This window comes from Myxocyprinus asiaticus, chromosome 8 (genome assembly GCF_019703515.2).
Source record: "Myxocyprinus asiaticus isolate MX2 ecotype Aquarium Trade chromosome 8, UBuf_Myxa_2, whole genome shotgun sequence".
NCBI lineage: Eukaryota > Metazoa > Chordata > Actinopteri > Cypriniformes > Catostomidae > Myxocyprinus > Myxocyprinus asiaticus.
Genome location: NC_059351.1, coordinates 18,931,426 through 18,945,293, shown reverse-complemented (window position 1 = coordinate 18,945,293; position 13,868 = coordinate 18,931,426). Strand labels below are relative to the sequence as shown.

General features: G+C 36.6%; 1 protein-coding gene across 1 annotated transcript in view; it reads right to left on the bottom strand.

Moving 5' to 3' along the window:
• The window catches only part of LOC127445576 (A disintegrin and metalloproteinase with thrombospondin motifs 5), a 112,435-nt gene that overhangs the window by 10,803 nt on the left and 87,764 nt on the right, over positions 1-13,868 (bottom strand). The window contains exons 8-10 of the mRNA XM_051705721.1: positions 3,174-3,306; positions 2,568-2,735; positions 233-516 (exon numbers count right to left, since the gene is read on the bottom strand). Coding sequence (XP_051561681.1) covers positions 233-516; positions 2,568-2,735; positions 3,174-3,306 — 585 coding nt within the window. The remainder of the gene's footprint in view (positions 1-232; positions 517-2,567; positions 2,736-3,173; positions 3,307-13,868) is intronic.

Sequence of the window (13,868 nt, the reverse complement as noted above, 5' to 3'; positions counted from 1 at the left end):
TTTACTTCTGTAATGTGACTTATTTCACTTGATTTTATCCATGGAGAATTTATTTAATCTTTTAAAGTGTCTCTATATGATAGGCAGCTGAAATTGAAAGTAATTTCAGAGGTGGAGTCATTACATTTTGATGGAAGAACATGAATCATGCACAATAAGACCAGGAACAAGTATAACGAATGTAAATAGAGTCAATATTGATTTTATGTTAACTTTTAACTCTTTGTCTTACCGAGTAGTGTCTCTTGCGGGTTTTGTCTACACACTTCCCCTGTAGACAGATACGGCTGTTGCCGCACGGCGTGCCCTCTACAGAGGGCAGTTTCTTTGTTAGACAAACCATCTGCCCCTTCCTGATGACTGCACACCACAGACGAGAACACATGTCCATGCCCGGGCACACAGTGTACTCCGGACCAAATGCTAAACGGCACTGCTGTAAGGCATCATAACTCTGACCTGGCAACTCCTCTGGACCGAGAAGAGACTGACGAGGCGGGTCCAACAGACACTCAGCTATAAACACACACAAAAGGAATGTGTTAAGATGCACAATATATCAGTGACCAACATGGGTATCGACTGACAACCAATATCAGTGTTTTGTCTTTTAATCATTGCCATTGTTCTGATTAGTCTGATATTAAGCTGGTCATATCAGGGCCTGTTTTTTCTTCAAGTTTCAGAAGTCTTAAACAGTTATAAATTATTTGCACTGTACAATATGTTTTGATGCCTGATTTGACAAATTTCAAATTCTAGACCAGAGCTTTAATGTGAACACTGTTGTTTTGAATAGTCAAAAAAGTATAGATTTATAATACTGGCTATCATATCAGGGTCAATGATATGATGATTTTTTGTTGTTTTTTTTGTTTGTTTTTTTGTCCGGATCGGTTAGTTATTCAAAAACGCATTAAAAATGCAAGTCACATGAAACAATAACTTTTATTTTTTCTGGGCGTTAAAGGGACAGTTTACCCAAAAATGAAAATTCTCTCATGATTTACCCTCATGCCATCCCAGATGTGTATGACTTTCTTCTGCAGAACACAAAGAAAGATTTTCAGAAGTATATATCAGCTCAGTAGGTCAATACAATACAAGTGAATGGTGACCAGAAGATTGAATCTCCAAAAAGCACATAAAGGCAGCATAAAAGTAATCCATATGACTCCAGTGATTAAATATATGTCTTCAGAAGCGATATGATAGGTGTGGGTGAGAAACAGATCAATATTTAAGTCATTTTATCCCCTATAAATCCACCTTTGACCAGCCCCGACCAGTAAGTGGCGATATGCACGAAAAATACAATCACCAAAAGTAAGAAGAATGTGGAAGTGAAAGTGAAAGTGAAAGTGGAGATTTATAGTAAAAAAGGACTTAAAATGTATCTGTTTATCAACCACACTTATCACACCACATCAGAAGACCTGGATTTAACCACTGGAGTCTTATGGATTACTTTTATACTGACATTGTGATTTTTGGAGATTCAGAGTTTTGGTCAACATTCATTTGCATTGTATGGACCAACGGAGCTGAAATATTCTTCTGAAAATCTTTGTGTTTTACAAAAGAAAGAAAGTCATACACATCTGGGATGGCATGAGGGTGAGTAAATCATGAGAATTTTCATTTTTGGGTGAACTATTCCTTTAAGATGGAAAATATCTAAGTGGTGTAATCGCCTGGAGGCAGTAAAAATAATTATAAAAATAAATAATGAAGTCTCATTAATAGCTATAATTCTTGAAATGTAATGTTGGCATAAATAGTAGTAGTGAAACTATTGTGATAAAAATATGATTAATATTTGAAAGTCTTTTGTACATCAAATCAAAGTCAGGTGGTGTAACCAACATGCAAGTAGACTTTCTGTAAAAAAATAAAATAAATAAATAAAGTATATATATATATATATATATATATATATATAAAATATTTTGATTTTTTTTTTTTTTTTTTTTTTTAAGGACAAATTTTGTTCAGGACAAATGGAGTAACCTGTAAAAAAACATGTTGATATTTGTGACTCATAAATAAACTAATATTTGTAAATAAATAAAAAAAATATGTATTTATTTAGTAAATATTATTATTTTTTATTTAAAGTTTTCATACTTTGAACATTTAAAAAAAAAAAACTTTAAGTTGCATACACTCTCATGAATTCAATGTGCAAGGAAAGTATTTTAATCCCGTCTACTTCAGTCGTTAATTTTTTTATTTTATTTTATAATGAAAATGCTATAAATGTTTTACAAAAAATTATGAAACCAACACTGACACAAAGATTGCATTTCTATCAACTTGAAACTCTTAAACTAGATTTTTAAAAGATTTATCATTTATATCACCTTGGAAAACGTTATAAGTCAATGATCCATCAGATATTGGGCATCATATACAAATAATTATGTTTCTATACCATGTATAATAATTAGGCAATTCATTTATATTCTACTTTTTTTTCGTCGATATAGCATGACAAAATGCTAGTTTTTTTTATTGTATTGTCTTATACACAGTTCAAGTCATTTATAAATATGATCGTTCCTCACCGTTGCCATCATCGAAGAAATCGGTGATCGTAGCGGATGTACAGCGACTCCAGGGTTTGGAAGCGTCAATGGAGGTCAGAATTGATGACATGAGACGTTTATCTTCAGTGGAACCAAAGCGTTCTTCACAGAACTTTGAATCATCATGAGACAAACCCAACAGATGCCCTGAACACACACACATACACAGGAAGTGATGTCATGAAAGTTTAGGGTGTTAGTCAGTGAGTGAATCTCCCAAAGAAATGTCCAGGCCATATTTTCACTCCAGAGAGATTTTACATAAAGAAAATTAAGCCTATTTAGGTATGTTTTGCAATAAAACATTATTTTCATCATAATCAAGCACAATTAAACCCCCGGATTCTCAGTACTGTAATACAGTACAGAACAAAGGCAGTACAACAAACATGACTCATACCATATAAGATATTTACTTTATGATTACAATAATACTGTATATGGGAGATTCTAAAATATGTTTGATTTTCTTTGTGTTAACTATAATTTATTATTGTTGTCTCTTTTTTTGGTGAAATGTGACATAGTTTTGTTAGATTCACTCAAGTATCCATTATTTATTTCTTCACGTCACATCATGATTACCGATCTCGTGTGCCACGGTAAACGCAGCATGCAAGCCGTCGTCTTCAATGATCGCGCAGCTTCTCTCTGGAGAACACACGGTGCCCACATCTGCCATGCCAAGAGTGTCACATGAGTGATGCCCGCACAGATCCTGCACAAATCAAACACACACTCATGAATACATGCAATAGATACACCCATCTCTTATATTCTTTTACACACACACACTATTAATTAAAGTTGCTCACAGCCCATTTTTCTCTGTAATCACTAAGATCAGGATATACGATGAGAATGAAAAATGTAAGGTGGGACTTGATTTTATCCATCAGGAATTGACAGGATGGTGTCTCTATTTGATGAGGATGAAAATAAGACGGCTTAATGACGTCAGCTGAAATGGAAAGTTGCTTCAGAGGCGGAGCAATTTAAGGCATTTTAATGAAAGATTATGAAGACAAATATTTTTTCTTAAGAAAACTGTGCATTCCTTCATTATTCACATTAAGACCTGAAATTAAATAGAGTAAATGTTTTATTTCATGTTGACTAAAGACTGCTTGACATTTTAGGAAATTTTTAAGAAATTATACAGTACTGTGGCAAAAGTCTTCACAAAAGCATTTGTCTTAAGATGGTTATTTATATCTTCAGCTTTAGTATGTCAATAGGAAATATAAATGTTAGACTCCCAAACATTACTTATACAAATAGAAAAGATTAGAATAGAAGAACAGGGAGCCCTGCAACAGATGTCATGACCCCCACAGAGCCCCCCACTAAACATCGTGACAGTCTGCGATTACATAAAGAGACAGAAAAAAAAAAGGATTTTTCATAAATATCATATTTTTTTAGTAAATAATAGAATAGTAATAAAGTTTTCTTAGGGTTGCACATCAACAAAACGTGCCTTTTCATAAAAATGTCAAAATTATCGGATAAAAAAATAAAATAAATCACACATATTTAGGGTCTAAAGGGGTCTTCTATGTTTTATGGTTTTTGTCAACATAAACAACAAAATAGCTACCTTCATGTTGGTTACACCACATGACTGATTTGGTGGACACAAGTGTTTTTAAATATTAATCATATATTAAAAAACAGTTGTATCACTGGCTGCTTATTTTCTTAAGAAATGTTGCCAACATGCCAAAAAAAAAAATTATTTCAAGACTTTCAGCTTTTCATGAGACTTTGACTTTTTTAATGTCTCTGGATGGTTACACCGCATTACATTTTTTACTTTAAGTCCCTGAAAAAATGTTGAAATAGTGAACTCATATTATATAGAACAGTATCTTAATTTTAGTGGCAATTTCACATTTTCGAAAAAACACATTTTTGATTAGACACACCAAGGTCATGTGTTCGTTCTGCAAAATGCATAAATTTAAATAATACTATACTAGTCACTGTGAGTGTAAACAGGGCTTGATTCATAACTGAATACACACACATACAGGCAACCTGTTTCCATGTTTATTGTCATACATAATGATCCACGATCTTCACCATCAGACATGCAAATCATCTCATTTCTCAAAATGCTCTCATAACTAAACAAACCACACACACACGGTAAGGCAGGTTGGTTTCTGGCATTCTGTGTGTTTACTTATTTAGTCAGAGAGGTTGGAAACAGTTTGGACTCTGTTCTGTTCACATTGCCAAATGCATGTAAACATCTTGCAAAGCCACATGAGAGAAAGCGACTCTTAACACCACCGGCCCCTCAAGGCTGCTCGCATTTGTAAAAGAAACACACCATGCAAGTGTCTGTATGTGTGTAAACAGGTTGCAGAGTAAAGTTTAGCTCATGAGCTCAGCGGAGCACATGTGTAATGTATAATCAGGTGGGACAAAATGGATAAAAACAAAACCTAAAACTCAAACCCGAAAACATGGATCCATAGAGATGCTAGTCTCGGATGGTCAGCATAAAGTCTGATACAGTTTTCTGGTTGACGATCATCAAAAAAATCAGAACCAGTATTGTTAAATTTCTTTCGATTTTCAACCTGACCCAAAACTCAAACCTGATCTCTTTTTTTTTTATAGCTGTAATGGCTCAGTTTGTAGATTAGATTTGGACACAGTGATGGGCCAGAACTGCTCATGCTGGTTTTATTTAAGAAGCTTACTTATTTTAAAGAGATTAGTCATAGTTCATCCAAAAATGAAAATCTGTCTTTTCTCACTCTCATATCTTTCCAGACCCATATGACTTTCATTCTTCCATGGAAGGCAGAAGGAATCAGTTGTAGCACATGAATATTCAAGTGCCACAATGGAAGGCAAGATTTTTAGTGACTTAAATTTGTGTCTGTTTTAGCTGCTTGGTTGGTCTGGTTTAAGCTGGTCTACCAATGTGATCAGCTAAAAGAAAAATCCAAAACCCCTCTTAAACCAGCCAACTGACCAGCCAAGGCCAGCCAACCAGCTCAGGCTGTTTTTCTTCAGTCGTGAAGACTACCATATAGATTTAGAAGAGTCGTATGGACTACCTATGACACTTTTGTGATGTGTATTTTTTTTAAAAAAATTTTTCATTTTTGCAGCTAGACAGCCTCAGTCCCCATTCACTGTCATTGTATCGTGAAAAAGAGCAGCCTGAAAGTTCTGCCCAACATCTCAAAAAGCAATCTTAAATCTTAAAGGAATACTTCACCTCTAATTTATAATTCTCTCATCATTTACTCAATCCATCTCAACCTTTTGGCCTTTTGACAGGAGTAGTCTGGAATAATCTTTTATTATTTCTTGAAGAAATAAGCAGTGAAACCAATTTGTTTTCAATAATATTATATTACACTGTGTAACAAATATTATTATTATTTGTTTCCTGGGTAGTAAGTGTTATTTCCTAATTGCTTATGCCTCAAAAGTTTAGAAAATGGCTATTATTCCCCACAGACTTTGCTTTTGTGACCAGGACATTGATATTTTAAGATTTACCTATTTCCAATGAGAAAACGGGCGATTGTGTGTCTTTTTGTTCACATAAAGTCAGAAAAAAACATCATATGAATCCAAATTAACATGTATTTATATTAAAGTAATACAAAAATTACTACAAAAGATTTAGAAGGGAGTCGTTTTTCGAGATTTACGATTATACTGTAAATCAATTTCACGAATCAGCCCCCAAATGTAGTCTCCCATCATGTTCTCGTTATACTGTCCTTGGTAGCGGTGTTCAAAGTCCAGTATATCCTGATGGAAGTGCTTGCCTTGCTCCTCCGAGTATGCTCCCATGTTCTCCTTGAATTTATCAAGATGAGCATCAAGGATATGGACTTTGAGGGATTTCAGAGGTGGAGCTGAGGACAGAAACCCATACTACCCCAACCAAAAAGACCTCAACGACTTGATTAGAGATCTTGGTCTCACCAAGTCCAGTGCTGAGCTTTTGACGTCTAGGCTCAAGCAGTGGAACATGTTGGATGAATGTGTGCAAGTCGCAGATCAGAGGAAGCGTCACCAACCTTTTTCCAGCTTCTTCACCCGTCAAGATGGGCTCTGCTTCTGCCACAATGTGACCAGTCTGTTCGAGGCAATCGGAATCGCCTGTAACCAGAATGAGAGGCGCCTCTTCACTGACAGCTCATCCAGGAGCCTCAAAGCTGTGCTGCTCCATAATGGTAACAAGTACCCGACTCTTCCCCTGGCTCACTCTGTGCACCTCAAAGAGGATTACAACAGCATCAAGACCTTACTGGATGCCTTGAAGTACAATGAGTATGGCTGGGAGGTCATAGGAGACTTCAAAATGGTGGCATTCCTTATGGGTCTCCAAGGCAGTTTTACCAAGTTTCCCTGCTATCTTTGCCTTTGGGACAACAGGGACACCAAGGCGCACTACCACAGGTGGGACTGGCCACAGCGGACTGAGTTCTCTGTGAGGAAGAACAACGTCAAGTCAGAGTCACTGGTGGAAGGTGCTGATGCCACCACTGCACATCAAATTAGGCCTTATGAAACAATTTGTCAGAGCTCTAGATAAGGAGTCGGCAGCCTTTAAGTACCTTCAAGACAACTTCCCTAAGCTGTCTGAGGCAAAGGTCAAAGCCGGTATCTTCATCGGACCACAGATAAAGAAGATCCTAGAGTGCAATGAATTCCCCAAGAAGCTCACTAGTAAGGAGAAACAACATATGAATCCATATGGAACAGCTTTGTCGCAGTGGTTCGGGGCTTCCTGGGCAATCACAAGGCCAAAAACTATGTGAAGCTGGTTGAGACTCAAGGCGAGCGCTTCCATCAGGATATACAGGACTTTGAACGCCGCTACCAAGGACAGTATAACGAGAACATGATGGGAGACTACATTTGGGGGCTGATTCGTTAAAATGATTTACAGTATAATCGTAAATCTCAAAAAAACTACTCACTTCTAAATGTTTTGTAGTCATTTTTTTATTAATTTAGTATAAATACATTAATTTGGATTCATATGTTGTTTTTTTCTGACTTTGTGAACAAAAAGACACAAATTCTCCCGTTTTCTCATTGGAAATAGGTACATTTCAAAATATCACTGTCCTGGTCACAAAAGCAAAGTTTGTGGGGAATAATAGCCATTTTCTATACTTTTGAGGCATAAGCAATTAGGAAATAACAATTACTACCCAGGAACAAAAATTGTGTTACATAGTGTTATTAAAATATTATATTTGAAAAAAATGTGTCCACCAAATCAAAGTCAGGTGGTGTAACCAACATGCAGACATGTGACATGAAAACCATAAAACAGAGCAGATCCCTTTAGACCCTCATGACTGTGTGTGAAGTTCTAAAAAATGGCAGATATTCTGACATTTTTATGAAAATGTACATTTTGCTCAGGTCAAGAAGAGCAACTCTATAAAAACTTTGTGATATTTGTGATCTAAAAATTCATGATATTTGCAAAAAAAAAAAAAAAAAAAAAAAAAATTACTTGAAAAATATGTTTGAAATCTTAATTGAAATTTATTGAATTTAATACCTTTTACTTGATGCCACTTGACATTTTTTAAGTCATTACTTCCTTTTTTTTTTTTTTTTTTTTAAATGCTATAAATACTTCTCAAAAAGTTATAAAACCAACATAGACACAAAGATTACTTTTCTACAATCTTGACACATATGATTTAAACTATATTTTTTTAAATATTTAAATTTTTATAATCTCTGACAACCTTATTTGTGAATGTGTGAAGCTACACGTGGTTGCTAGGTCCTCAATCCCAGTATCTTTCTACATCAGTAAGATGTTGCAGTTTCTTTATCTTGTGTTTAACAATAACCTTTTGGTGAATATGGTACATTTTAGAAGTATCCCAAAAGAATTCAACCTGCGACCCTTTTAAAGGGTCATTAAACCCCAAAACACATTTTTATTAAGATATTAATGGTTATGCACACATTGCAAATCCTTGAAAACCACGATAGCACTCATTATGTTTAATACTAAGAGGAAAGTGGTTAAATGTAAGATTTTCCAGCATTTTCGTTCTTCCGGTTAAAAAATGAAATTGAAGCAACGTCAAAAAATGAGACGCTTATGTGTAAAATCTGAGGTGTAATTGGTGAGAGAGTACTTTTATACGTCATTAGATTCAGATTGTTTTTCCACATTATTCATGAGAAGGAACGCTTTCATCCAATCACTGTGTTGCCTCATGCCTGAGATTGGTTCAGGGCTGGAGCAAGTTCAACAGCACTCTAGGAACAGATATTAGAGGGGCTTTTACACTAAAAGCATCTTTCTTAAATTCTCATACATACATTATCTCTTCTCTCCTTTTGGCATTGCTCATTATCTCTCTGTTTTTCTGCAGTAGGACGCCCTGTGCTACCAGATCTGTTGATTTTGACCTGTTGAATTTTCACAGTTAAATGAGAAACAGACAGAGAGCAACATGATATGGACTGATATTCCAAGGAATTCCTGCCTGAGGGCACCAGGGAAGCATGTCTGCCAAAGGATGAGCAAAGAAAATGAGGGAAATATTGAGTGAAAATCATAACAATGTAGGTAAAAATAAGGTAAAAAATAATATTCTTAATCCATATTTTTGTCATGCTTTCCAATAAACGTCCCTAAACATCATTAAAACAAGATCTATTTACTTGAGAAGCAAAATTGTGTAAGATAATAAGACATGTTTTTGGGGAATATATCCTGAATTCAGTCCAGTTTTCTTACTCCTTTGACAATTATTTGTTCAAAGTACAGGATTTGTATTTAGTTTAAAGGATGTTTTAACTGAGAAAACAAGACAAAAACACTGACTTTGCAGCATGTAAGTCAAATGATCAAAACAGACACAAGGTGAATGACAGTTCACAGGTCAGCTCAGAACACACGCAAAGTCGCAAACACACACACACACACACACACACACACACGTTGGTGCAGCTATCATGAGGACTTTCCGTAGACATAATGATTTTTATACTGTACAAACTATAGATTCGATCCCCTAAACCTAACCCTACCCCTAAACCTATCCCTCACAAAAAACTTTCTGCATTTTTACATTTTCAATAAAACATCATTTAGTATGTTTTTTAAGCAATTTCAATTATGGGGACACTAGAAATGTCCTCATAAACCACATTTATAGCATAATACCCTTGTAATTATCAGTTTGTAACCTAAAACAAAGTCTTCGTAAACCACTTAAACCTGCCCACACACACACACACACACACACAGGAATGTTTATCTGCTTGAGGGTCTCACGCTTGGCAAGCATTCTAAGGAAACATATCGACAGCAGACAGACAGGAAGAGCTGCGGGAGGGTGGAGAAGACTCTGGATATCTGATTTGAGGTGTGATGGGGAGAAAGGCGGCGTGAGTTTCTGTCAGCTGGTTTTGATTTATGGGGCGTTTCAGGGCCAGACAAATGGTCCCGGTTACACTTCACACTGATCTGGAGTCTGTTTACAGAAGTCCCTCAGTGATCTAGTTATTCTTATGAGCAGAATATCAGGACTGATCTGAGTGAAGGGGTTTGGTGACACCATTTCTGGAATCTTAGCACACAAAATCATAGCTTTCTTTTGATAAATCATATAAAATGTCTACAGGGCTGGCAATTTTTCAGCCTTATAATATTTGATTTATATATCTCAATATACATATATTGGCTCTCTTAATTTCAAAAAGCCATCATTTCAACCACACAGCCACTGTTGCCAAGTAGATGAGTCAATGACGTGGCACATCTTTTTTTTTTTTTTTATCTTGATATTTTCAAGTTATTCAATCTATATACATTACTCAATAATGCAATTCAAACAAAACAATAAATAAAAGTCTCATTAAAAGCTGAAATTCTTGAAAATAGAAATGTTTACAAGAGCAGTCTAGAATAATCTTTTATCATTATTTATTAAAAAAAAATAAGCAGTGAATGAATTTTGTTTTAAAATTAGGGCAATCGATGCGTTAATTTAGTGTGATTAATTATACAAAAAATCACAAGTAAAAAAATGTATGCAATTAATCATGCCCCCTGACAAGTACGTAAATTCTGTAATAAAAGTACAGATTTTCCTTCCATATGAGCAACTCAGGTTTGAAGTACATGTGTTTTTATGAGCCGCATCAATAGGTGGCAGGGCGTCTCAACAAACCTCACAGGCAGCGCAGCCACAGAATGAAAACCATTCACTGAGGAAGCACAACAGAATACAGGAATCTTGAGACGTGATTTTCAAAGTTTCTACTACTTGACACAGTGTCCTAAAAATGTCAGTGAATACCAGTGAGACGCTCCAAACATGTCCAACTAAGGCACACACGTACATAGAGCAACATTTAAAAATAGCGAAGATGGAACGCAAAAACGTCTCCTGTGAGAAAAGGTGAAGATTTGGCTTGAACATTGGGGGGGCTGCAGCGTGAAGAGTTTGCATGTTTCCATTGATCATGGTATAAATATTGGTTAACTACTACATTTCATTCATTGTAAGTAAAGTAAGCATTTCTGCTTACTTGTGCCTGCAAGATTTCATTTAGGGGTACGCACAGAAACCTTTTTTTCATTAACCATTCAATTCTGATGACACTGAGAGAAGTATTTTTACATTTTCTTCAGTATGTGTAGCATTCATGTAACTAATGGCTAAAGCATTTCTAAAAGACGAGAGGCCGTTCAGGCCAACGAGGTGCAACGAACCCAAATAGCACATGTACATCTCCGAGATGTCTGTTTTAGATCTTTTCATCTGTAAAGCATCTAACATCTGCTAAACATCTTTAAAAGATCAGATTTACAATCATTCTAAATCATAAACGTCTAATTTGCGGAATGTCTTATTGACATCCGAGACATACTTATTGACATACATTTTATAGAGGTATTGCAGATGAGCAAACAACTTAAAATAGACGTCTTCCAGATGTAAACACACACATCAAATAGACGTCTGGGTGCTGTAGGTGTGCTATCAGGTAAAATAATATAACACAGGTGTCTCGGGACACATTTTTAACAGTTGATGTTCTTTTTAACTTAACAAAAAAACGTAGAAACAAATGTGTGTTGCTCCTGCACGAGATGCCAAAAAACACAGTGATACGTAATGCAACGGTCAAACACATCTGTTTAGCATGTTTACATAGAAAAACAACTGATAAACAACATGGGTGGACGCAACAACGCGTTTGGTGTAAACAAAGCCTTATTAACAAGACACAGCACCAATGGAAGTTTCTCAAAGTTACCTCTAAAAAAAGTAGTCTTTTGTTGACTGGAGGTAAATATCCACTTTATCCAAGAAACGAATCAGACTGAATAGCCAATCGATTCAGACCTTTTTGCTAACCTGTTTGGCCAATTTGCTGAAAAGAACTGACTCAATAGAATCATTTATTTGTGAACTGGGCATCACTAGTTCCAGTGCTTAATTTGTAAATTGTGAGGTCCCGGAACATAGCGGGGTGACCAATCCGGCAAGTGATTATGGGAGGGAGAAGTAACGGAACATTTGAGCAATCACATTAGCGGACCAACTCAAGTGATTAACAGCTTGCATCAGTTGCTTTTATTACAGTGTGCACATGACAAACAAACCAAAAACAGAATAAACAATGTAATCAACACAAGTAAATTAAGATAATGCGGCTCTTACCATTCCTTTTAGTTGTTTAAATTAGACCATAAAACAGACTTTGCTTTCCACTCTGTCTCTCTATTTCGTGCTTTGCTTTCGGTGTCTTTTGCAGTCCTGTGTCCTTTTGAAATCCCTGACCTCACGTATGGAATGGGGTTAAACTGAGATAGTGGGGGTCCAACAAGGCAGAGAAATAGAAGCGATGAAATTGTGGAGGTGTGGAGAGATGCTCGGTTGGCATTGCAAATTAAGTTCATTTGAGAAAAAACTCCTCTCACACTCTGCACATCAGAACAGTGTTGACCGCAATCAAAAGGTCTTTTAATCCAACTGGGATGAGCTCACCACCGTTCTCTCGATATTCCTTCAAAGCCCGAACGGCAGATCGAGAGCTGTCAATGCCAAACTGCTGACAAAGTGACTCGATTTCTTTATCACATAAGTTGCTCTGGCATCCTGAGGCCAGTACTCAGGAAAAAGTACTTTTAGCTCTTCGATGAGTTTGCTGTAACCCGTCCGGTCCCCTTCTCCCCCTCCATACGATAGCATGCGATTCTCCAGGCTTCTCACCAGACTCCCAAAAAAAACCTTGTGATCCATACCTTTGTCTTCTCTTTATCCTGGATGCAGAGGAACACCTTGGAAGATGCTGTCATTTACTGTATTTTGGCTGATTTGGCTATGACGACCTGGTCTCTCAGACATTGCCTCAAACACCCTTGCCTCGCGACAAATAGTTCTATGCACCGCAATAATGTTACAGTCTTGTTTTTGGAGCTCCAAGGACAGCTCAGACAATTCTTGAAGTGCGAAACAGTACGAGGACAAGCGCTTAGCTAGGCCACTGTAGCTTGCACGGGTAGCACTGTCATGGGAAGAATCTTCTGCTGCCTGACTGAAATGACTGTAGAGGGCAGGATAATTTTTCCATATAGCTTCGACAGATCTAAAACTCGATGCAACCCATCTGTTGTCCAAGACCCGGCCAATTTTGCACAACTGAATGTCTAATTCATCAGCACATTGTTTAAGCTCAATTCTGTTCTTGTTTGATGTGCTGTACAGTGTATAGAGTTTATCCATGAAAACTGAAATGATTTATTGCCCACAATTCTTTCATCGTACCGCCGACTGCAAGCTCCAGTCGATGCGCTGAGCAGTGCCACACTTTCATATTTGGAAAGAGAGATTTAAGTCTTGCTGCCACTCCAGACTTGCGGCCGAGCATAACTGATGCGCCATCGCATGAGAGCCCTATTAGTATTTCATACAGAAAATCCTGGGTAAAATTAACACCATCTAAGGCACGTAATAGTTGATCGACAATTCCATGGGCACTTAGGTCTTCTAGTTCAACAAGTTCAACAGAAATGTTTTCAGGCGACTCCATGCCGGACAGCTGAAATCTGATGTAAATGATTAAAGCACTCTTGCTTCATCAAGCATGAGACCAATCTTAGGAGCACAGTCAACAATCTTTTCAAATAATTTATTTTTCATTTCAAGTGAAATATGGCTTTGTATGTTTGCACATGCCACATTAGAGTGGAGAATTCTTCCCATGTCGAGACCATTTAACACCTGGCGATCAATTTCA